At 40.5% G+C, this 24,221-nt stretch overlaps 1 protein-coding gene and 1 long non-coding RNA gene across 2 annotated transcripts in view; one reads left to right on the top strand and one right to left on the bottom strand.

The window, feature by feature from the left end:
* The window catches only part of dscamb (Down syndrome cell adhesion molecule b), a 116,009-nt gene extending 91,932 nt beyond the window's left edge, over nucleotides 1–24,077 (top strand). Inside the window, 23 exon segments of the mRNA XM_051399189.1 lie at nucleotides 1,875–2,071; nucleotides 2,510–2,606; nucleotides 2,901–3,029; nucleotides 3,198–3,365; nucleotides 4,208–4,278; nucleotides 4,847–5,090; nucleotides 5,927–6,073; nucleotides 7,067–7,222; nucleotides 7,656–7,789; nucleotides 7,963–8,116; nucleotides 8,289–8,406; nucleotides 8,495–8,661; nucleotides 8,964–9,062; nucleotides 10,350–10,538; nucleotides 11,325–11,615; nucleotides 13,499–13,675; nucleotides 14,117–14,147; nucleotides 14,394–14,509; nucleotides 14,647–14,811; nucleotides 16,824–17,024; nucleotides 17,481–17,783; nucleotides 22,697–22,847; nucleotides 22,849–24,077. Of these exon segments, the coding sequence (XP_051255149.1) occupies nucleotides 1,875–2,071; nucleotides 2,510–2,606; nucleotides 2,901–3,029; nucleotides 3,198–3,365; nucleotides 4,208–4,278; nucleotides 4,847–5,090; nucleotides 5,927–6,073; nucleotides 7,067–7,222; nucleotides 7,656–7,789; nucleotides 7,963–8,116; nucleotides 8,289–8,406; nucleotides 8,495–8,661; nucleotides 8,964–9,062; nucleotides 10,350–10,538; nucleotides 11,325–11,615; nucleotides 13,499–13,675; nucleotides 14,117–14,147; nucleotides 14,394–14,509; nucleotides 14,647–14,811; nucleotides 16,824–17,024; nucleotides 17,481–17,783; nucleotides 22,697–22,847; nucleotides 22,849–23,230 (3,887 nt within the window). The 3' untranslated portion in view covers nucleotides 23,231–24,077.
* On the bottom strand, nucleotides 9,024–21,360 carry LOC127362916 (uncharacterized). The gene is made up of 3 exons (XR_007884606.1): nucleotides 18,642–21,360; nucleotides 9,202–9,314; nucleotides 9,024–9,096 (listed from the first exon to the last, which is right to left on the bottom strand). It is a non-coding gene; the product is annotated as an uncharacterized LOC127362916 (long non-coding RNA).
* Nucleotides 24,078–24,221: the final 144 nt, after the last annotated feature.

Below are 24,221 nucleotides of genomic sequence, written 5' to 3'. Positions count from 1 at the left end.
GAATGGACAAAGCTGTATTCAACTTCACAGCTAGATGCCACTAAATCCTACACACTGGTCCTTCAAATTGTCTTCCAGTTTATTTTGATTTTCCCGCCCACAACATAACTGTTTTGATTTACTCTTACCGCTCTCATCAACGTCATTTTTAGCTGAAGCAGCAACAAATGTTTCCATTAGGACAGTGAAGGCAAATACAAACAGGACTCAGAATGAATCATAATGTTGCTCCAAAAACTGCTGGATGTGTAAATAAGCTAGTGTTTGCGAAAATGTTTTATAGCTATATCAACTTTATTGATTATTTCCAGTGTTTTGCTTGTAGCTTGGTTCCACTGCCCCCAAGTGGCCAAAACATTCATGTAGCTTTAAGCAAAAACTGTTAAATCACTGTAAACTGTAATATATTTGGCTCTGTTGGTCAGATAAAACAAGAGTCTCTTTTGGCTCTGGGAAATTGAGATGGTCATTTTTCACTGTATTCTTTTATAGACAAAACGATTATGTGATTAATATGTAAAAAACAACAGATAATAATAAAAAGAATTGTTAGTGCCAACCTTAATGTTGTGTCTTCAGATAGTTGTCTGCAAACAAAGATATTCCTGCAATGAGGTTTAAATGATTTAAAAAGTAAAATAATATTATTATAGTGGCCATTGTTTAATTAAACTCATTCTATATTGTAAGAGGAAAATTGTTGAATTTGTTGAAAAATGTTCAACTCAATATTTTACTGTAGTTCAACATTGGTTGCATATGCAGGTGTTTTATTTTTCTGACCATCTGAAATGACTGCTATTCAAGTTGTCAAATTGTGCAATTTAGAGCCTGATTGTTGAACACCGATGATCGTCTCAAGTTTATAAGCCATCACATAACTGGCAGTAATCAGATCTTTTGAATTGTTTTACCTGCATTATAACGTCTATAATAATTAGGATGAAATCCATAATGTCCACACTGAGGGAGATTAACATATTCATTCAGTCTGCTTAAACTGCAGAAGTTAATATGGTGTATTCCAATTCAGGAGCTTCACACTTTAGAGATCATTATACTGTGAATGGCACCTGAAAGTCTCACTGAGTGAGACGGCTTCATGCAAGTAGAGAGAAAAAGACAGAATGAAAGAAAGTGAAAGCATGAGTACAGACTGTGAGTAGTCAGAGTGAGAGACATTTACAGCAGATACTCATTCTGTTGAACGACACACACACACACACACACACACACACACACACACACACACACACACACACACAGGCTAGACGTGTTGCTAATGAGCCTGGTGTGCGGTTACGGCGTAGAGCCAGACCGGCACCACGCTCAGACCGATGGGAGTTCAGTCAGGAGTCACCACTTTCTTCTCCGTTCCTCCACCTCATCCTCAGAAAGCAGCACGTTACCGCTCACTGTCATTATCAAAGCAGGCGCAGACTTACCTGAAGGGCTCCATTTCAGTCTCAGAGTATTGTGGGAGACAGGTAGACTCAAACATGAGTTCATGATGGTCCCTGGAGGGTTTAAATGGTTGTCATAATTGTCAGAGAAAACAGAGAAAAGGAGTTTTCTCAGTATGAGACAAGAAACGCAGTTAGAGATGACATATGTGCGGTGTTTTTCAAAATATAATTTGATTTCTTGTATATTGAAATCAAAAGATTAAGACATAGCACTATCAAAGCAACTATTTCCAAAGTGGTGCTTGGGAGTAGATATACTATAAAACAGTGACGTTTGATACTACTCTATGAACATCTTCAACAGCAAATGTGCATAAAATATATATATACAGTATATAACTGTCTTTTTTTATTTCTATTTTCACTCTTCCTCCACTCTCCCCCTTAACATCTGTCCCATCCATCCAGTTCCAGCTATGATCACCTCTTACCCCAACACCACTCTGGCCACGCAGGGTGAGGAGAAGAGGATGAGCTGCATCGCTCATGGGGAGAAACCCATCATGGTGCGCTGGGAGAAGGAAGAGCGCATCATCAACCCAGAGACCAGCCGATACGTGGTCACCGTCAAAGAGGTGGCCGACGAAGTCATCTCTACGCTGGTGGTGAGCCCTCAGTTTCATATTTACATACATATTTAGCACATAACCTTTAGTCATTGTTTAATATATTCAGGCAGATGTAAAACAGAGAGGTAGAAAGAGAAGGGAAGGCATGGCAAAAAAAATCTGGCTCAAATACGTTCACATAATCTTAAAAATCTTCAAGAAGGGTATAAAATATTAAAGAGCTCCTTTTCAGTTCAATTTAATGGTTATTAAAACACAGTATGAACGAGTACATGTGTAATGCAGTAATGTAAAATTGTGAGGAATACGCGCCTTGAGATGATTTAGTAGTCATCCTACATGGGTTAAGATGAAAAGGGTTTGTCCCGCTCTCGAGTAAAGGATAAGAATATTGCAGTTGAGTGGTAATTTCATTCCTAGCTGATAGTCCCACTCTCTACCCCCCTCCCCTGCATATGGTGTGCGTCTCTGTAGATTATGCCCACAGTTCGTGAGGACTCAGGTTTCTTCTCCTGTCATGCCATCAACTCCTTCGGTGAGGACCGAGGCATCATACAGCTGACAGTGCAAGGTGAGCTCCCCCTCGTCTCAAACTCAGTTCAGCTCACAGTAGGTGCTTTCCTTCAGTGGGTCTGTTTGGAAGAAGACAAAATTCCCTCCATCATCATTTATTACTTAAATCATTCATTTATTAATTTAATTGCTGCACTGTGTGACTCCTGCTCTTTGCAGTCCTAACTATAATCTCTCACCGGGGAAATCACAGACAAGACTCAAACCGATTCATCTGTCTGGTCTTCCTGCCATCCAGTTCTATTTCAGGGATACCGCTGTAACACTGTGTTGTGTTCACACTTTTCCTCAGAACCCCCCGACCCTCCAGAGGTAGAGATCCGGGAGGTCAAAGATAGGACCATAGCTCTCCGCTGGACCATGGGCTTTGATGGCAACAGCCCCATCACAGGATATGATATTGAGTGCAAGAACAAATCAGGTAGACACAAGTTAAAGAAATTAACTTAACTAAATCAGTGTAACATTATGTAAATCTCCTGTAACAATTACTGAAACATGGCTATACAGCAATTAAGAAATCCACATATAAAAAATGAGAAATCTAGCCATTTCTGGTTTTCACCTCCTCCTCCTCTGTTTCTTCTAGCGTCATGGCTATCAGCACAGGTAACCAAAGATGTGTCACCGCAGCTCAACCAGGCCACTATTATTGACCTCCATCCTTCCTCCACTTACAACATTCGCATGGTCGCCAAGAACATCATTGGCAACAGCAACCCTAGCAACGAGCTCACCATCACTACCGATGAAGCAGGTTACTGAACTTCTCATGATCATCATACCAAGATCTGTGAAAACAGACATTTTGAATGCATTTTAAACAGTTTTACCTAGTGTGAGTTTTGATTTAATTATGAAAATATATGTTTAAAAATACCATTATTACTGAAAGGGACCTTAACACTGAAAATATTAAGAGAGTAAGTAGTAACACTAGGGTTTAGCTGTAATTATTCTTCCCAGAACATAAATTAAAACACTCTTTGAAAGTGTTAATTCGGCTATTATTAACTTTACACTGTCACCGTGATTTATGTTCCTTTAACTCTGCTAGTTTGGAATGAAAGTCCTCATCTGCAGTGTCCATTTCCTCCTGGACCTTAAACCTGTTGAGTCATCTTACACATAATTATTTTATGGTTGTTTTAAATGGAGGCCATCATCTTTTATATCTGAGGAAACAGATCAGTTCACTGTTGCTTTTAGTCAGCTCTGTCGGTGTTCACTTATCTTCTATTGCCTATAATGATCCCCCCACAGGCATACCAGCACATTAAAACGGCCCATTTGACTGGATTCATTACTAAAATAAAGTCATAAACTTCAAATTAAATAAAGCATGTATCAATTTCTCACATTATTTTAAAGGTTAAAGTTGATGGTGTTACAAGTTTATTTTAAATTAAGTTGAGGTGGAAACTGAAAGGCACTTGAATGAGAGTGTTTGAACGAAAATACATTCTTAACTCAACAGCACCATCTATTGAAATTGATTGGGATGAAAAGGGAGCTGCTCTCTCAATGGCACATCATAATCTTTTCCATTTAAACACCAGCATAGTTACAGTTATGTTGAATGATGTGCTTTATTTACAGCTCCTGATGGCCCGCCACAAGATGTCACTTTGGAGCCCACCTCCCCACAGAGCATCAGAGTTTCCTGGAAGGTAAACTTTTATGTGTTGAGACACAGAGAAATATACCAACATGTAGATTATTCTATAATCTGTTAAATCATTATGAATTCAACCAAAAAAACAGAGAGAAACATTTTTTGTCAGTTTTGTAATAAATGGATGTGTAAATAGTTTCTACATTCTGGATCAGTAAATACAAATGACATCAGATATTGCTGTTTGTTTTTATTTTATTATCTTATTTGCTTATAGCAACCAGTTTGTGAAGGCTAATTCAGTTCTGAATAAAATTTAAATAAATAAACATTAATAAAGTAGCTGAAAATACTCTATATGGTTAAAGGGATTAGAAGTAACAGCAATAACTTATAGTTTATATAACTATAAATTATGGTTTCTTTTATAACCTTTTGTACATATACTATTCATAAATTAATGAAATTAATAATATTTCACATGTAACTTATCTATTCAAGCTGCATAAGCCTCCAGTATAAGTTAGAATTTGGTGTTTAGTGGTCGGTTTAATTAAAAGTAACAGCAGCTCATCATTAGTTAAGTCTTCTAACTGTTTTCTCCCCACAACCTCGTCATGCAGCCTCCTCAGAAGCACCTGCAGAACGGCGTTATCCGTGGCTACCAGGTGGGCTACAGGGAGTACAGCCCTGGTGGGAGCCACCAGTTCACCATCATCAGCGTGGACACCACGGGAGACACCACGGAGAGCATCGCGCTGGACAACCTGAAGAAGTTCACTCAGTACAGCGTGGTGGTGCAGGCGGCTAACAGGGCAGGCACTGGGCCATCTTCACAGCAGGTGGTCACCAAAACCCTGGAAGATGGTAAGGAGGGCGTGTGGATGGATCTCATGTCTTATATATGTGTTACTAAGTCCATGTGCCCATGCTGAGGATCTTGTATACAGATTATAAGGTTATTACTTTAAGTTAGTGTTGCCTTAATTGTGGACTACTTGCTGTTTGAGTTGTTATTTTGAGTTATTTGAGTTTTTAACCAAATTTGACCACACATCCCTTCTGCAACACCTTTGCCTGTTAGATGCAGTGGCTCTGAAAAAGGCTCCAACATATTCTTATGAAAAGGCTGCCCTCTACTGGACATTTGTTGAATTATAACCGACAAACAAATGCCTGCTTTTCAGTGCTACCCTGATTAAAGAGGACATGTATAATGGTTTTACAAATATAAAGAGTCCCCTCTTATTTCTGAAGCTCCTAAGTAAATTTACCTACTTAACAAAAGCACCTAATATGTGTATCTTTCTAACATACTGTACACTATTAGTATATATAATATTTTGCATTTAATAACATTAGTATATCTTTTCACAATAATTACTAGAGTTTAAGGAGGCAGTTGTCATTATTTATGAAATATTCAAGAAATAAAACATCCAACTATTTTAGAATCAAACATCTCTTTTCACCAGTGTCTCCTCTGGATATTATAATTTTGGGTATTGTTTCATTCATTTGTTAGCTGTGGTACAAAGATGACTTCCAGATGTATTTGGAGTCAGCAGTTAGTTTTTATGTGGTGCTCAGTGAATTGCCTACATGAGGGTACTTACCCAGCACACCACTGGTAGTATTGCCACTCCATAAGCCTCCATTAAGCTTCCAATGCAACACTTTTTCTCTCCGCGTGTCTCTCTTAGTACCGTCTCGGCCTCCTGAAAACGTCCTTGCTGTGGCAAAGTCCCCAGAGGTCATCTCGCTCTCCTGGATGCCTCTGCCCAGAGAGGCTCTCAATGGAAACCTGCAGGGATACAGAGTCATCTACTGGGCTAACCTGCCTGATGGAGGTATTAACAGCAACATACCCATTTCATTTACAGATCAGTGCAGTTTACTGGCCATGTAAGTTAACTATTTAATTCACAGCATTGATTTGTCATCAATGCTGGGTTGGTTTTTGATTGCTGTTGCTTGATATTGTCATGGTTCATCCACCAGGGGAAGCTGTCGTATTGTCATACTGTAATATGCTGTTGTGAGTTGCAGAGGTGATGTAACTTAGATAATTCAAGCTTCCTTATATGTGTGTGTGTGTGTGTGTGTGTGTGTGTGTGTGTGTGTGTGTGTGTGTGTGTGTGTGTGTGTGTGTGGCCCATTAACCACTTAATCTTCTGTTTGACTCATTCAACATTAAGTTAATGAGACACTGTTATCATTTTTGTATTTTTCTAATTTTAAATGTACTTTTCAGCAAGTGCAGCTTATTTGCACTCACAATAATAATAATTGATCCACATTTAAAATGTAATGATTTGATGAACAAAAACATTACATTTTCAAACAATCTGTGCCACATACAGTATGACGAGATGTTTTTCTTATGCCGATCAACAATGGGAATACAAAGACTGCATAGCACAGAGGGAATATTTGTGGTTCCTGTGTTTTTCCCTTGAATCTGTACCCTGCTGTATAGCAGTGATCCAACCTGCAGTCTGGCTGGTCTCCATCAATAATTCACAATGCAATAACTCAGTGAGGCCCATTGCCTCAGCTCTGAGTGACAGGACATAAGGGGGAGAGAAGGGTAGAAGAGAGGAGAGATGAGAGGAATCAGAGTAAAAATGAAAAGTTAACCTGTTTTTTTGTTTTAAAATCCTTCATTACACAGGAAAGTTCTTCCCTACAACATCATGAATACTTATACATATTTTAATGACTTAAATTACTTCTATGCTGAAATAATTGTCACAATAATCACACTAAGCTGCGCCATACCCCTGTAGTGTGTACCAGTTTTGATGCCCAGGCTTATTAATGTTTCCGTTCTCCTGTGTCAGAACTGGGAGAAATCAGAAATGTGACGACCAATCAGCCGTCTCTGGAGCTGGACGGTTTGGAGAAATACACCAACTACAGCATCCAAGTCTTAGCCTTTACCAATGCTGGAGATGGTGTCCGCAGTGAACAGATCTACGTTCGCACTAAAGAGGATGGTATGACACATTACCAGTTAAAACAGAAACAACACACACACAAATGTATTTCAGCCTACTGTAAATCTTGCAAAACAGAAAAAATATCTATAAAATAACTTCTTTCCAACTGGTGGTTGCTTTTACTGTTATCATTTTCATAATTTAACCTTAATGCTTATTCAGGTTCTAACTCATAAATCATGTTGGTACATTGGTACATTTTAGTTGCTACTGAAAAAGCACAAGAACAATAGAATAAAGATTATATGGTGCTGTGCAATTCAGGAATACCTATTTCCCACCTGTAAGCCAAAACTTTCATGATGTTTTTCAAGGTGATACAAACTGGGGATATTTGTTCTGCTTATACGTGTGGGAATACACACTAAAGCTACATATGCATAATTATTCCACACACCTTTAAACCCTAAACTGCTCTCTTCTTCTCCAGTTCCTGGTCCTCCAGCTGGGGTTAAGGCTGCAGCCTCCAGTAGCTCTGTGGTGTTTGTCTCCTGGCTGCCTCCGCTCAAACTCAACGGCATCATCAGGAAATACATCGTCTTTTGCTCTAACCTGCATCCGATGGTAATAGCATTTGTATACCAAAAAATTTCCCACCCAGTTTCTCACAACCAGTCCAGGGATTGTGGTCTTGAGTACACCCCATGCTTTGACTCTGTATCTCATGAAATGGCATTTCTCTGGACACTGCTGCTGCCCAATGATACATTAATCTCTCCTCTCTCTCTGTTTTACAGGTGATGAGTGAGTTTGAGGCATCTCCAGATGCGTATTTCTACAGGATCCCCAATCTGGCTCGAAACAGACAGTACAGTATCTGGGTGGTGGCAGTGACGGCTGCTGGTCATGGCAACAACAGTGAGAAGATCACAGTGGAGCCTCTGGCCAAAGGTACACCACCCTCACCAAGCTGGGCTGACAGTAACCTTTGATATTCTTTAGAGTCATACAGTTATTGTCATTCAAAGAATAATTAATAAAAGTTGGCAGCATTTTTGTGGACCTGTGTCTTATTTTCTCGACAGCTGATGCAATGTCATCCATTTTGTGTTTGGTTTTTTAGCCCCAGCCAGGATTCTGACCTTCAATGGCACAGTAACCACTCCCTGGATGAAAGATATTGTTTTACCATGCAAGGCTGTTGGAGACCCTCCTCCTACCATCAAGTGGCTCAAGGGAAAGTAAGTCTCACACAAACAACCATGTAGTATTGCTCAATACAGAGGAAATACCGTCATGGCCTATAGTAAATACATTGTCTTTCTCCAGCACTAATGGCACACCTACACCTGTCCTGGTGGATGGCCGTCGTAGTGTCCATGGCAACGGCAGCTTCATCATCCGCACGGTGAAAGCAGAGGATTCTGGGAACTACAGCTGTGTAGCCAGCAACAACTGGGGGTCAGATGAGATCACACTGAACCTGCAGGTCCAAGGCAAGCAGTCTTAGAAAACACATAAAAGAGCCATAACGTTGCACTGGGTCACAGATTTCTTTATCACGATGAACACGGTCAGTTTGAGTACAAGTATGTGTTTTGAGCTTGGGCAGCTGCTAGGTTAAATTATATTTTTTAGCCCACCAGATCTCTAAGCACAAATTATCCTGCTCCCTACCTTTCATATATCATACCATCATCCACAACAGGGGTCTGTTACAGATTAAACATTGAACAAGGAGACTTGATGCAGTTTAATACGAATACTAACCATGCAGTGAATTTTTGTTTGTCCTCAGTCCCTCCTGACCAGCCACGCCTCACAGTTACCAAGACTACCACCACATCAATCACATTGTCATGGATACCTGGAGACAATGGAGGGAGCTCCATCCGAGGTGACAGTGGCACACACACATACAACACATGAATCTGAAACAGCACAGTGGACAGTTTCACAACCGTAATGTGTTGTACACACACATACAAATATGCTTCAACTACATACATTATTCTTTATAAATAAAAAAAAATCACCTCCCTTCAGCTCCCTGTGATAACCAATGTCACCTCCTCCTTTACTCTGGTATAACACTCCTGTTTTTACTCCTGTTTCTCATTATCTGGTGGTCGGGCTGAATCCTCAAGTCCTAAAAGGTAGATTAAAAAGCAGCAGGGAAGATTAGGTCTGTTTAAGTGAAAGATTAAAGCGCTCCATCTTAAAGAAAGCCCAATCACAGTGAGAAGATTTGTGGTGATTTATCATTGCTCCTAATCACCGGGCTCCCATCTTAGAGTTGCAGTCGCTATAAACGCTGTCCACGATACCTTCTCTGTGATATTTGTTTTGCTTCCCCTGCTCGCAGCATCATCCATCACCAAAATACACACACCTAAGCCTGCAATTGTCTATTTTTAGTTAGGCTTGCAGCATGCTCTAGGGAGGTAATATTGGTCGATTGGCCTGTCCTCACACAGACACCTTAACACTTTAGTCCAGACAACTATAACTGATTAACTGAATAATTGGATGGCTTGCCATCAGTGTCAGTACAGACATTGTGGTGCCCAGAGAATTAATCTTACTTACTTACACATTACTTTACTTTTACTAAATCTGCATTTCTGCAAACAGCTGTTGTACAGTTGTTTGATAGGCAGACTTTGTCTTGTATAAGCATTTACCAAATTATCATCATATTATTAGACTACTCCATGCTTTACTTACATACTATCCATCTCCAAGTCAGGTAAAATGGAATAAATCAAAGTCAGAAATGGGTAAATAGTTCAATAACTTTCATATGATATTTCAAAGCTGAGTCAATTACCAAGTAGAGCTCCATGTATATGGCTGTATCTGAGATCTAATGATTGATTTCAGTGAACTTTCCTCTGGTGCCACTTGCAGGGTGTAAGAATAGCAACGTTGTCTCATCCATCCAACAGTTTTATATTGTGGTGATTTATAACCTCACAGGGCCACAAGTGTGGCTATTGACTTTTAGTCGTGTTCTTCTCTCTTCAGTCTTAAGAGGTAATAATAGACATGTGAAAATATTTGCATTACAATTATTGTATTATAATGTGTAAATAAAACTACAAATTTCCTGTATAATTACTTTTCAAATCCTCTATCGCCCCCATTTTCCCATCTTTTATATTCTCACCGTTCGCCTCCCCAGGTTACATCCTGCAGTACTCAGAGGACAACAGTGAGCAGTGGGGCAGTTTTCCCATCAGCCCCAGTGAACGTTCGTATCGCCTGGAGAACCTGAAGTGCGGCACCTGGTACAAATTTACCCTGACAGCCCAGAATGCAGTTGGGCCAGGGCGCATCAGTGAGATCATTGAAGCTAAGACCCATGGGAAAGGTAGGACGTTGAAATTTGAAATTCAGTCAAAATGTTGTCTAAGAGCATTCAAAGCAACCACTTTTGGGAGTCATGTTCTCATACCTTTATGTTGATTGTTTTCAATAACTCTAGTGGTAGAATGAATGAAAGTATGTAAGGGAATATTTTCTTGTCTTAGCCCTTAATGTTGTGACACAATTTTGTTTTCATTGATATCTTCATAACTGAGGAAGAAAATGTGTATAAACATTGTTGCTCTTTGACCAGTATTCATCTATTGTTTGATTTTTTCCACAGAAGTTTTCATTTTTCCAAACTGTGATCTTTTTAACACTTAATTTGTTTTCCAGGAAACATTAACAATAACTGTATATCAATATACAAACATACAAAAGACAAAAAAATTTTAAAATAATAATTAAATTATATTATTATGGTCAAAAATGATATATAATCATGAATGTTCAGCTTCTTCCAATCATGTAGTCTACATAAAGCAAGCATTGCTGGGTGCCCATCCTGCTCATAGCAGAGGAAAAAATCAATTATCTCCAATTTTACTTTATATACCCAGTACACTTTCCATGTCCATTTCTTCTGAGGATATACATGCAGACACTTTTAGCCATCTACCAATACTTGGACTATTTTTCCATTGTAATGGTATCATCTGTTTTGCCTGTAAAAAGATTTGCTCTTTTTTTTCTCATTTTATCTTCTTTTGGAGAACAACAATAAAAAAAGCTTGGGTTCCATAAAAAACTGAGAAATGCTGATAATCTTTTCTCCCTATCTTCTCCACAGAGCCACAGTTTGCCAAAGAACATGAACTCTTCACCAGCATCAACTCCACCAGGGCCAGGCTCAACCTGGTTGGCTGGAACAACGGCGGCTGTCCTATCACCTCCTTCATACTGGAATACCGCGCAGTGGACTCGACCACCTGGACCACTGCCCAGCGCACATCGCTGACCAAGAGCTACATCCTGTACGACTTGCAGGAGGCGACCTGGTATGAACTGCAGATGAAGGTCACCAACAGCGCTGGCTCAGCAGAAAAGAGGATCACGTTTGCTACTCTCAATGCTGACGGAAGTGAGTTTGGATTAAACAGATTGTCACAGAGTTGCACCGATATAGAGGATCATTGGATCAGGGTGGAACATAAGTATCAGAAGCAACTCAGGAGTAATTTAAGGACTTTTCATGAATAAAATCTCCCTCCAAACTGAAAGTATGGCCAAACATTTCAATTACATAACATAAGGGACATGGAACAGGAAATGAGTATAAAGACCAATGAAAAGGGTTTCTTCTAGTCCCCTTTTGCTCTTTGTATTCTTTAACATCAGATTTTATACAGTTTAAGGTGTCATGAGACATTGTTACAGTAGCTTTGAAGTAGGGCACCACTATGTTTCACATCAACACACAGTCAGAAGAAGGAGGGTTGAGAGCAAAGGGAAGAATTTAGACCCAATTTAAGACTTAAATTACTATTTCTTAATCATTACAGCACCAGTTAAAACACCCTACTTTACTTTACTTTACTTACAGCCTTTATTGCAACTGTTCAGGGCAGCAGTGTTCCACCATTAAATGCTATTATTATATAGTTCTGCCTACAGTACAGTTTGTACTTTTAAAAAAGCCTTTGAACAAACTGACAGGTATTTTGACGGCTCAGCTGAGGAAGAAAACAAGGACAGTCTTCAGATTCTCCACGGGCCATGGTCTAGCTTTATTTGCTTTGGGCTACAGATTGCGTCAGTCATACACAAAGGAAGTGTGTAAGCTGTAAAGAAGGATAGGAGGTGGTGAGAGCTCTGTGGTGCACTCCAGACTATTCATTAATTTCCTTTGAAGGGTTTTGCTGAGACGTGTAAGCTGCCTGTCAGGATGTTATGCGTGAGTGTGGATGTGGTTTTGCATGTGTGTGTGTGTGTGTGTGTGTGTGTGTGTGTGTGTGTGTGTGTGTGTGTGTGTGTGTGTGTGTGTGTGTCTGTCTCTGGGCATGTGTGTGTGGATGCTATTGTCAGTCTGACAGTCAGTGTATAGCTCAGCTTTTGAGCAGCAGTTCAGGAGTCAAACAGCACATGTGCAGTCTCCTACAAACCTGGTCCCCCAGCTTCGATTTAAACCAATTTTAAAGCAGTTAGAGAGTTAGTTTGTTTGTTCTCCTCATGTCTGCTTTGGTTTTCTCCCTTAGTTCCAAAGAAATGAAAGTCAGGTGAACTGGAGACTTAAAATTCCCTGTTGATGTGATGTGCTGATATGTTTATATGTTATGTGTTGGCCCTCTCCTATGATGAACCCAGGGAGTGCTAAGAGAGACTCCAGACTGCATCAACACTTTTCAAATTTTGGGAAGTATGGATGGCTAATTATACTAATCCATAATAATAATAATAAATAATAATAATAATAATAATAATAATAATAATAATAATAATAATAATAATAATAACAATATACAAAGCTCAAAGAGGACGTGCTTTACTCTCCTAATGTGTCTAGGAGAGACAGAATCTCTTTTTAAATTGTATAAATCAACTAGAAGAAATCCATCTTAAGGGATTCCCAGCTTTCAAACATCAAAAGCATGCATGTGGAAAATCAATATCTTCAATTCCTTAAGCAGTTTTCATCCCTATAATCTTTGACTGTGCTGCATAAAAATGATTTTTCTTCCACCTTTTATGAGGATGAATCATTGATTTTCAAACATTGTTTTTTTTTTTGGTCTTGCACATTATTTGGTTTTTCATAAAATGATAAAGTATGAACATAAACTTCACATAAGCAGCTACAAAACCAAGAAAACTAAACATTATTAAGAAAAGTAGGTTGTCATACCTCATCTAGTAAAGAGACTAAAGGCTAAGTCAAGTAGCAGCGCTCCAGATGAACATTCAGATGAGGGTCTTGGTGTCTGAGCATTAATTCCTCACAAATGTCTAAATGTGTTATTTTCCAAGGTACCATCCCTCCATTGCTGAAGACAGGAGATCCAATCTCAGACAACATGTCAGGCAGCGGAGGTCTGAAGATGGTGGTGACCATCACCTCCATTCTCGTGGTAGCTGTACTGGTATTTATCATGCTCATGGTGCTAAAGAGGAGGAGGAGGGAGCAGCGGCTCAAGCGGCTTAGAGGTTGGTTGTAGATCAAATTATGGGTTATTTTGTATGAGGTGTTAAAATGCACTTTATCTGATTAACAAAAATATGGCTGCACATTATTTAGTGCCTAAGCACTTTTGCATGCTGTATAAACACATGTTGAAACACCTACACACATCCTGTTTATGTGTGGAAACATGCTCTGAAAACACACGTGTGAGCACACAGACAAAAGAAAAGTGCCCTGTAATTACAATCGTTTGATGCTCGAGTTCATCTGAACAGTGAAAAACCGAGACTAAACTTTGCTTTTGTTATTAATAAACTTCCATAGTGGTCTCCTCAGGTCAAATTTGCTTTCATTGCCTTTTTTTAAGTGGAATCGTCAGTGATTGTACAGTATTTCCACTTCTGTAGCTTATCAACTAGGACAGAGCTATTATGGTATTAACTACCTCTTTGCTGACTTCACAGATGCCAAAAGCCTGGCAGAAATGCTGATGAGGTATGTACGCTTTAATTTTAATTTATGCTAGCTGTTTTCCTTTAAGCAGTGAACATAAATCACAATGTAGCCCAGAGTTACAGTACCCATCATTAAAAATCAAATATATTGCACACCGGATATGCTGTCCCTCTTGCCTTCTTACAGCTACTTATCAACTTGAATGGAATTGAATTAGCATTTCTGCGATACAATGCAGAATCAGGAAGCTGAAAAGTAATGAATTTTTCTCATTAACCTCCTTAGTAAGAACACTCGGACTCCAGACACAGTGAACAAGCAGCAGCAGACGTTAAGAATGCACATCGACATCCCCAGAGCCCAGCTTCTCATCGAGGAGAGGGACACCATGGAGACAATCGGTAAGATACTTGAAGTGAGATCTTGTGCTCAGCAGTAACCATATTCATTATTCTTATGACTGATATTTAATCTGTCTTTCTTTCCTTCCTGCTTCGACCCGCTTCCCCTCTCTGTCCGTTGTTTTTCTGTCTCTCAGATGACAGGTCCACCGTGCTGTTGACAGACAATGACTTTGGGGAGACAAACAAGCAAAAATCCTCCACAGTGACCCACACAGTCCACTACCAGTCTCTGTCCCAGGCCACTGGACCGCTGGTGGACGTGTCCGATGCCAGGCCTGGAACCAGTGAGTCCCACCACCGTCAGTGCTCTACATTTATTTCCTTTACTACTAATATTAATACTACTACTAGTCCTGTGTTACTAATGATGACATAATGTTGATAAAGTGTCTTGTGACTACAGCCGGATATTTTTGTTTTTATCTGGTTACTCTGCAGCCATGAATCTTGCACTGCTAATTTCCCTCCTGAATCTACATACCGGTTGTTATATTCTCGTAAAAGGATGTCACTTTAAATGAAATTTCCCTCAGCACCATAAAATATAAACACTGGTAATAGCATTTCATTGCACATTCATCTGGATTACATGCAAGGAAAATATCTCTTCTACCTTGTCTTAGCTTAGCTTAACCGTAGACTGCGTAAACATACAGCGTGTGAGCCGCCTTCCAGCAGTGAGATTACAAAGACTCAGCAGCCGTGCTGCAGAGCGGCCTCTGGGCTTCTGGTGTTTGAGCTCCACTGAAGCTGAACTGATGAAGAGTAGCAATCTCCCTGCCTCTTCTTGACACGTCCTCACCTGATTGCCCTGCTCCAACTGGACCTCACTGCACACATGCACATACAGACACAGGCACGCACACTCACATCACTGATGCCCTGAAATGATTTTCTGCAGACAGTGCAACATTTTTATATTTTTTTATATTTTTTTGAAATTGGCCAATACAGATTCAGATACCATTACTAATTAACTTTTGTAATCGTTTTAGTACAGATAGACATGCAAGTTGTCTTGTGCTAATGGTTTACAATTTATATTCTGTTGCAAATTGAACAGTAAAGTTGCACACTTCTAGAAACAGAAGCACAAAAATGTCTTTCATACATTTAACATACAGGTTTTTTAGGTATGTTTGTTATCTGCTATCACTAACAGTACTATGCCTACATACTGGGCATCTGCAATACACACACAGACAGTATTATACACACACATTGCTCAAGGACATAAAACGCACAGGACACTATCACAGTTCTGCTCTAACACACACTTACATGCACAAAACAACCTCAAAACAATCACACACACACATTTACACACAAGCCTATAGATATATGATTGGTTCGTTTAACCTGGCCAGTGGGGCATGAACCCAGTTTGCTGACTCATCCGTTTTTTTTGTTTGTTTTTTTGTTGTTGGCCAAACACCTCCATCCTTTTATCCCTCCATCCCCACTGATAGAATTACTGTCTGACCTACTACAATTACCAGCACCATTCTTCTCCGCACAGATCCAATCCAGGGCTTTTCTAAAGGGTCTCATTCGGATGTGGCCCAGCGGTGCACAGAGTAGCAGCCTGTCTGGGTCAGGCTGAACATGATACTATTTATATGTCTGTATGGAGACAGGTAGAGCTCAAGATTGATGATGATGTCATTGCACAGAGCTTTGGGATGGTAATGTTCAGCGTTCACTGAAGGGGTAAACTGAAGATTTGTACCACAACACGGCAGGAAAGACATATATTCCCCCAACTCCTTCCTAGATTCAGTCATACTTAAGGCCATATCTACTTCATCTACTTCTACTTCTACTTAGTTCTTTCTTCTGAACAATGATATTTAATGAAATATTTTCATTTTCATTCTATTATTGACAGAGTCATTTGGAAAAGAAATACTTTCTTGGAGACTAACACAATTCCCATAATTAGATTTTGAAAGACGAATCTGAAAGAAAGCAATTTATTCTATCCAGTCCCTGGTAAACACTGACGTATGGTCATGAATTAAAAAATGATTTACTCTTTTATTCAAGCACCAATATCTTTTTATTCACAGAAAAGAAGACTTGAATGAGTTTGGATCTCAGACCAAGGGAATATTTCTAAATACGCAAAAGTCTAAAATTTTTATTTATCTGAAAAACTGTCAGAGTTTAATTGGCAGCTTAATCAAAACCAAACAATCCAGTCCGTGATAGTTAGTGTTGTGTCAAGGGACTTGAATTGATTACACTGAAAAATGGAGTAACTGTTATTAGCTCTGTTCACCAACATTTTGTCCCTTTCTCTCCTCACCAGATCCCACTGCCAGACGCACTGCCAAAGCTGGACCTGCTGCGGCACGGAGCCGCTACGCCAGCCAGTGGACCCTGAATCGGCCGCACCCCACCAGCTCCTCACACACCCTGACCACTGACTGGAGACTCCCCACGCCACGCGCCACTGGATCTGTTGACAAGGAGAGCGACAGCTACAGTGTCAGCCCCTCACAGGATACAGGTAGATTAGAGCAGGGTGGAGGGTGACCATCACAGCTACCCAGGAACAACAGGGACTTGCAGCCTTCTTTTAGGTTTGAGGTTAGAAATTTGCGGGATGTGATAGAAATCGTGTTGCTTTTGTGAGATTTTCAAGTGTGACAGCGATCTGCATGCCTCTCACAATGGCTTCCCTGCAATCCAAAGCACATTGGGAGTAGTTTTTCCATTTCAAAGTGTGACTTTGGGGCGTATTCTTGGCTGAGGCTTTCAGGGTGTAAATCCAAGATAAACCTTTGCCATTTCCCTCTATCTCCTCCGTCCTTTTTTATCTATTACTGTACTCTAATAGATAAAACTAAAACACCACATAAAGTTACATTTCAACTATATTTTCAAAAGTCTAGTGCTGCACTCTACACTGCATGCTCTATATCTACAACAATTAAACTTGTGTATCATGATATGTACTTGTCAGATCGAGCACGGAGCAGCATGGTATCAACAGAGAGTGCTTCCTCCACCTATGAGGAGCTGGCCAGAGCCTACGAGCATGCCAAGATGGAAGAGCAGCTGCGCCATGCCAAGTTCACCATCACCGAGTGCTTCATCTCTGACACCTCATCTGAGCAGATGACAGCAGGGACCAACGACTACACTGACAGCCTGACCTCCAGCACGCCGTCTGAGTCGGGCATCTGCCGCTTTACAGCTTCGCCGCCCAAACCTCAGGATGTCAGTCGGGTCATGAACATGGCCGTGCCCAAAGCGCACAGACCTGGTGAGGAAGTGGAAGTTTACCTTAGAACTCATTGAACCTTGTGTTGAGCAGCCCTGCTGCGCCTTTTCCATTCCACTGGGCAGGGAGTAGTTATAAGAGGGATTTAAATCAAATCCTGGAGATTTGATGATGAGGTAGAAATTGATTAATTAGACCTCAACTGCATTCCTTGGAAACTATGATAGGTATTGAGATCCAAACATACACCTGTTGTTATTATTTTGCTCTGCTACTGGAGCTACTACAACCCAAAAGCTAACAGTCAAGTTCAGTGTTGTATGATGGGTCCAATTGGCTGGATCACATTGGATAGATTTATGTATAAAATTTTACAAGAAGCAGCAATCCATCTATTTACAATCTATGAGAACAGATGTCAATAATTTGGTCTCTTTGTTTCAAGCTATTTTTGTCAATCAGCTTGTAAGAAACTTGATGGTATCACTTTTCATTAGTTTGTTGTCTCTTAAAAATGACATTGTTGATGGCAACCTCGGTCAACTGCTATTTTAATTCAACCTTGATCAGATTTAGACTGCTGCTATATACAGTATAGTCTCATTAAACCATTACTCAGTACATTAGTGATCGTGTTCAATCTTTTTTCTAGGCCCTTTGTGGGAATAGCTCCTTGTTTTTATCCAACTTTTAGAGCCCTAACAAAGTAAGCAAACCCATCACACATTATGCACAAGGATTCCTCCAATAGCACCCCAGGGAAGCCTTTTATTGTAAGCAAACAGAAAACTTTTTTGCTAATGAATGTTGTTTTTTAAACCACATGAAGGGCCTCAAAAGCCTTAATCCGCAGTTTGAGGCAACCTGCAGTGCTCTCCTCTTGGGTTGTAGTCGTCTTACCTTACGTGACCCTTTGCTCCTCCGGGTAGCCCTGCAGATCAATTACTAGTTCTGGCAGAGTATGTCGATGGGCTGCTGACCACACACAGAAGCACAGACATTCAAATAGACAGACACACTTCTCCCTGGCACATGTACACAGCTCATCCATCACCCCATCTGCTGTCCTGTTAGAGTGTGTCTGAGGCCACCGATAATTAGCGTTGTTGGAGGTGTCCTGTCCAAGAACCAGAAATATAGGTCTGTGTGTGTGTGTCTGTACACGTTCCCAGAATCCTCCATTCACCAGACAAGAGTTGAGGCCATCAGATCTGCTACTTAAGTTTCAGCCGGCATTGTGTTTTGAACGTTTGTGTTCAGGACAGCAGACTCATATCACCACTTCACCAGGGAGAGAGGGCAACTAAAGGCTATCAGTCAACCTTATCTGAAGCTATTGTCACTCATTACAAAACAGCACTTTACCACCACAGCAGTGACCGCTCGGTGTAATACCAGACTCTTAGCCTTTCGGGCTGGTTCGGTATCGCTGAGTGCTAGACTCTGGTGTCAGTTACTTTGAGGGATACATTATAGGCATAAGAATCAAGCTGTGCTGCCTCTACTGTTTCCTGGTGGGTTGTCGACTGTACAGAGTTTTGACATTGTACAAAAGAAGAATGTGCACTCATAGAGAAAGTTCGGTTTGAGCAGGAAAATTGGAAGTACATTTCTTATGTCCTGACTGCGTCAGATCTAAATGTGTGTTATATATTTTCATTATTATTGAGTATGTTAAACTTTTTTAGCTGTGTCAAATGTTATTTGAATGGTATTTCAGCTGACTCTAAAGTCAATGAACTGTAAAATGATAGGAACGTCGTTTTCTGAGAGCCCTGCAGCAACTCTGACAATTAATAAGTACCCAGATACAGTAAGGGGCATTTGGATTTACACATAATCTTTCAATCACAGAATTTTGAAGGCTTAAAAAATAATGAGCCTTTGTAAATAGCTGCTCTGACCAATTTTCATAGTTATTGTAAGAATTTGTTTGTGCATACAATATGAAAGTATGTTAATTTCCTGTCAACCATTACAACCATGGTAACACTACATGGGAGAAAAGTATGTGGAAAATATTATGCCCATGTCATTGTCAAACACCTCATTTAAAAGGGAAGGGATTCGACATTTTGGATCCTGGCTGCAGGGATTTGCTCACATTCACCCACAAGATCGTCAGTCGACCACTGATGTTGGGCGATAGATCCAGTTCATCCCAAACATTTTGGGTGGGTGTGAGGTCAGGGCTCTGTGTATGCAGACATATTGCATATATATATATACAGTTGCCTATTAGAGTTGTATTTTATTTTAAGACACTACAACACTGCGTAGGGCTGAGAGGAACTGCAGAGTCGGGTCATAATTCTCTTTGATTTCATTAATACGAGCGAGCCCTTTCACATTACATATAGTCATATGACCGAACATGGATAAAAATATTGAGTGCAACATTAAAGGTCCAGTGTGTAACATTTAGGAGGATTAATTGGCAAAATTAATGTTATATGCATAACTATTTGTTTCCATTAGTGTATAATCACCAGAAAATTAGAATTAGTAAGAAGAATAAGCCGTTTTTATCTACAGACACAGCTGGTCGCTTTCCAAGGAAGTTGCCAGGTTTCTACAGTAGCTCAGATTGGACAACACTGGTTCTATGTAGACTCATTTTGTGGCCATGGTAGTTTCTACAACTAGACTGCTAGATGCCACTAAATCCTACACACTGGTCCTTTAAGATAACCCTATCCCAAACCATGAAAAACAGTCCCAAACCAAAAGTATGTGGACAAGGGGAGTGCAAGTACTTTTTCCATGTAGTGTATGTCACAAAACAGTTAATGGCTAATCGCTTCTCACCTTCATAATGTATAGTAGAAGTATGAGATGCACTAAGATGTTCTCTCCACACATGTCAAATTACAGTATTAATCTATTGAAACCCAGACCCAGTGCGGAGGCCAGTTTGACTGACAGCTGGTGAATGACCCAGCCTCAACCTCATCTCTGTCTCTATTACATCTGACTGACCTGAACTGACCTCACCTGTCTGCCCCAAAGGTCAAAGGCAGAGGGACAGCTTCTCATTCATCTCTGTCTCTCTCTCTGTCTGTCTCATCTCATTTCGTGTGAACACCTTCACCTGACAATGTTGTTTTGAGAGTAATAGTTTATTTATTTGTGCTACTCTTCTTCAGTGCCTCTTAAGAGCAAATCCACTGGGCCCCTGTCCCCTTACAGCTTGTTCCTCAGCACTTTGCTCATAAACTTTTACGGCAGTTCTGGTAATTACAAGGCTACAGGCAGCAGTCAGTTTATGATAGGCCTGTAAATATGTTGTGTGTATGTGTGCCTCTGAATGACACACACAGTATAGAAACACGGGTGGGAGAATGTCAAGACGTCACCCATCTCAACAGTGCAGACTGAGCTGAAGATGCAGCAGACACTTACATAGATTAATGGCTTGGCAGAGTGTTGCTGTTGTATTCTGGTTGCACACACTGTCCCATTACTGGGCGATCTGCAATTTAGTGGCTGATGAATTTTCAAACTACATTTTTAACGAGCTCCCACAGAAACACTTGAATCTATATTTAATTCAATTAACAGTCCTAGCCATTCATCATCTTTACTGGCACTAATAGGGCTTATTATAAAACACAGTAAATTATGCCTTCTCCCCGTGAACCCAGAAATCCATTCTTCAAGGTCACATGTGGGACTAAATCTGCAGAGACGGGTTCATCTGTGCTGGCATTCACGCTGAGTAGCTGGCAGGGAGTGTGTATGTACATACTTACATTCGTGATTGTGTGGGCTGTACACATGTGAGTGTGTTGGCGAGTGTGTTGGCACGTGTGTGGGTGGGTGGGGGGGGAGGGAACACATGTTGAAAAGTGATTTTAGCAATGAACCGTACACCTGTAAACACTTGTTGATCTCCAGTCCTGAAAGATGAATGTGAAGATGAACTCCTCAGCAGTCATGAAACAATACACACAGATCCTCAGCTCATCAAGTGTTGAATCTCCAGTGCTGCCCACCAGATCTGGCAACCCAACACCTGTTTTGCGAGGGACTAATTTGCTCTGTTAGATATGTATAAGTATATATACAATACATAGGCTGGTAGTCTAGACATAGTCCATCATTGGGCTTCATCACAGTAAGAAAAGACACCTCAGTAACTTAATCATTGCGTCAGTCCCTGACAATAATCGAAAAGATGACATTGTAATATTCAACTCCCTATTACATTATGGTCTGCACATTTTTCCTGATAGCAACCATTAAATCAAATACATTCACAGTTGAAAATTGGTATTGCATTAAAATAATAGTCATGTGAATCATATTCCTAAAGGGGACCGAAGTGAGCAAATGTAACAGTGTGAATGTGAGTCTAATATAGATTTTCAACTCTGTGTGCAGTTAATTTAGGCCGAGAGGATGGAATAATACGAATGGAGTCTGTGGAAAAACTTAGACCTGTTGAGAGCAATACAGTCTCATCCTAAATCCTCAAAAATATATCAAGTCTTTATTGTTTTTAAAGTTATGGGACATGTGTTTCATAAACGTGTTAATATCTTATTATTTACATGCAGCCCAACTCTACATTTCCCTGAGCATGACAGAGCTTTGTAGCATCTTTTAGCTCATTGTTTTGGTTTTACAATCCCAAGCATTACTGTCTTGTTTCACTCCCGCCACTGTGATCAGCGTTTTCAGTGTCCCTCGCACAGAACCTAACAGCAGGAAGACAAATTTAGCTGCTAGCTGGTGAACATTGTGGAGTATTTAGCAACTAATGAGCCAGATATGTTTCTTAGGAGTGGAGACCAAAAAGAGAGCTAAAAGGAGAGTGAATGGTGGACATTGTCAGATGTAGTCTCAGAGTCATGTTCACCATAACAACTTTTTGAGTTGTTGATACAGAGACAAACTAATTTATCTAAACCTTCATTTTAAACTCTTTCTGGCCTGTGATGTTTTTCTTCCAGGAGGAGAGCTGGTCCACTTGCCACCTTACCTCCGTATGGACTTCCTGTTGAACCGCGGCGTGCCACTGGCAGCCCGAGGTGGAGGAGTCAGCAGCAGTAGTGGCAGCAGCAGCAGTGGAGGAGGTGGTGGAGGAGGAGGAGGAGGAGGAGGAGGGGGGGGGAGCAGGAGCAAGCGGAGTTGGTGCTGGTGCTACAGGGGAAACAAGAGGAGGAGCCATGGGCCAGACCTGCCTGGAACCCCAGAGGAGCCGTACCCTGAAGAGGCCACCTCCCATGGAGCCCACCCCCATGGAAGTGCCATCACCCAGGGAGGTGCAGCAGTGGCAGCCAGGAACTGCCTCCACCCTCCCCCACAGGGATGTCCGGGAGAGGGGAGAGGCCCGGGGTGAGGTCCGGGCGGAGGTCTCCTCCTCAGGAGACCTTGCCCAAGCACAGGCTGCCAAGCTCAGCACTTCCCAGGAGTCACTGCTGGACTCCAGAGGACACCTGAAACAGAGCAACAACCCCTATGCCAAGTCTTACACTCTGGTATAACACTGGGACACACAGCGGACTACTGCAGACACACTGGAGGAGGAAGGACAGGAGACAGACAACAGGCACAGGATGGACAGTTTTCCACAACAGAAATTGTTGTATATAGAGCCGTTTCTGACATGCGTCTGAAGTGGATGCTTTTCTTTGAGTCTGTCTTTCTTTCTTTCACTCTTTTCTTTCTTTCCTCTCTCGCTCTTCTCTGTTGCTTTCACACTTTTCATTCTCTCACACCTCACTCCTCTTCTGATGAATTTTCTCTCACAGTTTTTATTTTCTACTTGAGTATTCTTTTATTCTAAAGTGACAACATATGAGGATTGCCAAAATGATTTATTTAAAATTTGAGAAAGAGAAAAAATACTATTGAATTTATATCAAGGACAATTATAGTCATTATTATTATTACTATTATTATTATATAAAAACAGAAAATGTCTAAAAAAAGAAGACGAGAAAGGGAGGAGGACTCTGGAGCACTCTGCAGGAGAACATTGCTTTCTTAATTTATTTTTATTTTATTGTTGCAGTGTGATGAAATCTGTGATTGGGTAACTGACGGGTTTTTAGCACTACGAAGAGCCAATAGAGGAGAAGAAGAGTGACGCTGGACACGACCGCCAATGCTGACCAATCGTAACGTTTTTCAACCTTTCTGACGACTGCATGGCGACTGATCAAATGACAATTAATAGGAATGGCTGGAAATCCAAAAAAAAAAAAAAAAGAGAATTTTTGTCACACTATGAAATTATACAATGTGAATATATATAAAGAGATCACTTTTATTTGTGGATATTATGGGGAAAATGATTTGGTTAATAAAGTCCTTAGTCATGTTTGCACACATCTGACTTTGATTCATATTGTTTGAGCCCAACATCTGTCAATGTTTCTCTCTTCCTGTCTTTTGCGCTCACTTTCTATAACTCTTCCACTTTGCACTCAGACCTGTTATTTGCATAAAAAAACACAGTTGTTCTTGTTGGTA

This window comes from Dicentrarchus labrax, unplaced genomic scaffold, assembly GCF_905237075.1.
Source record: "Dicentrarchus labrax unplaced genomic scaffold, dlabrax2021, whole genome shotgun sequence".
In the NCBI taxonomy this organism is placed as follows: Eukaryota; Metazoa; Chordata; class Actinopteri; family Moronidae; genus Dicentrarchus; species Dicentrarchus labrax.
The sequence above is the reverse complement of the archived record's forward strand: the minus strand, read 5'-3'. Positions and strand labels throughout refer to the sequence as shown.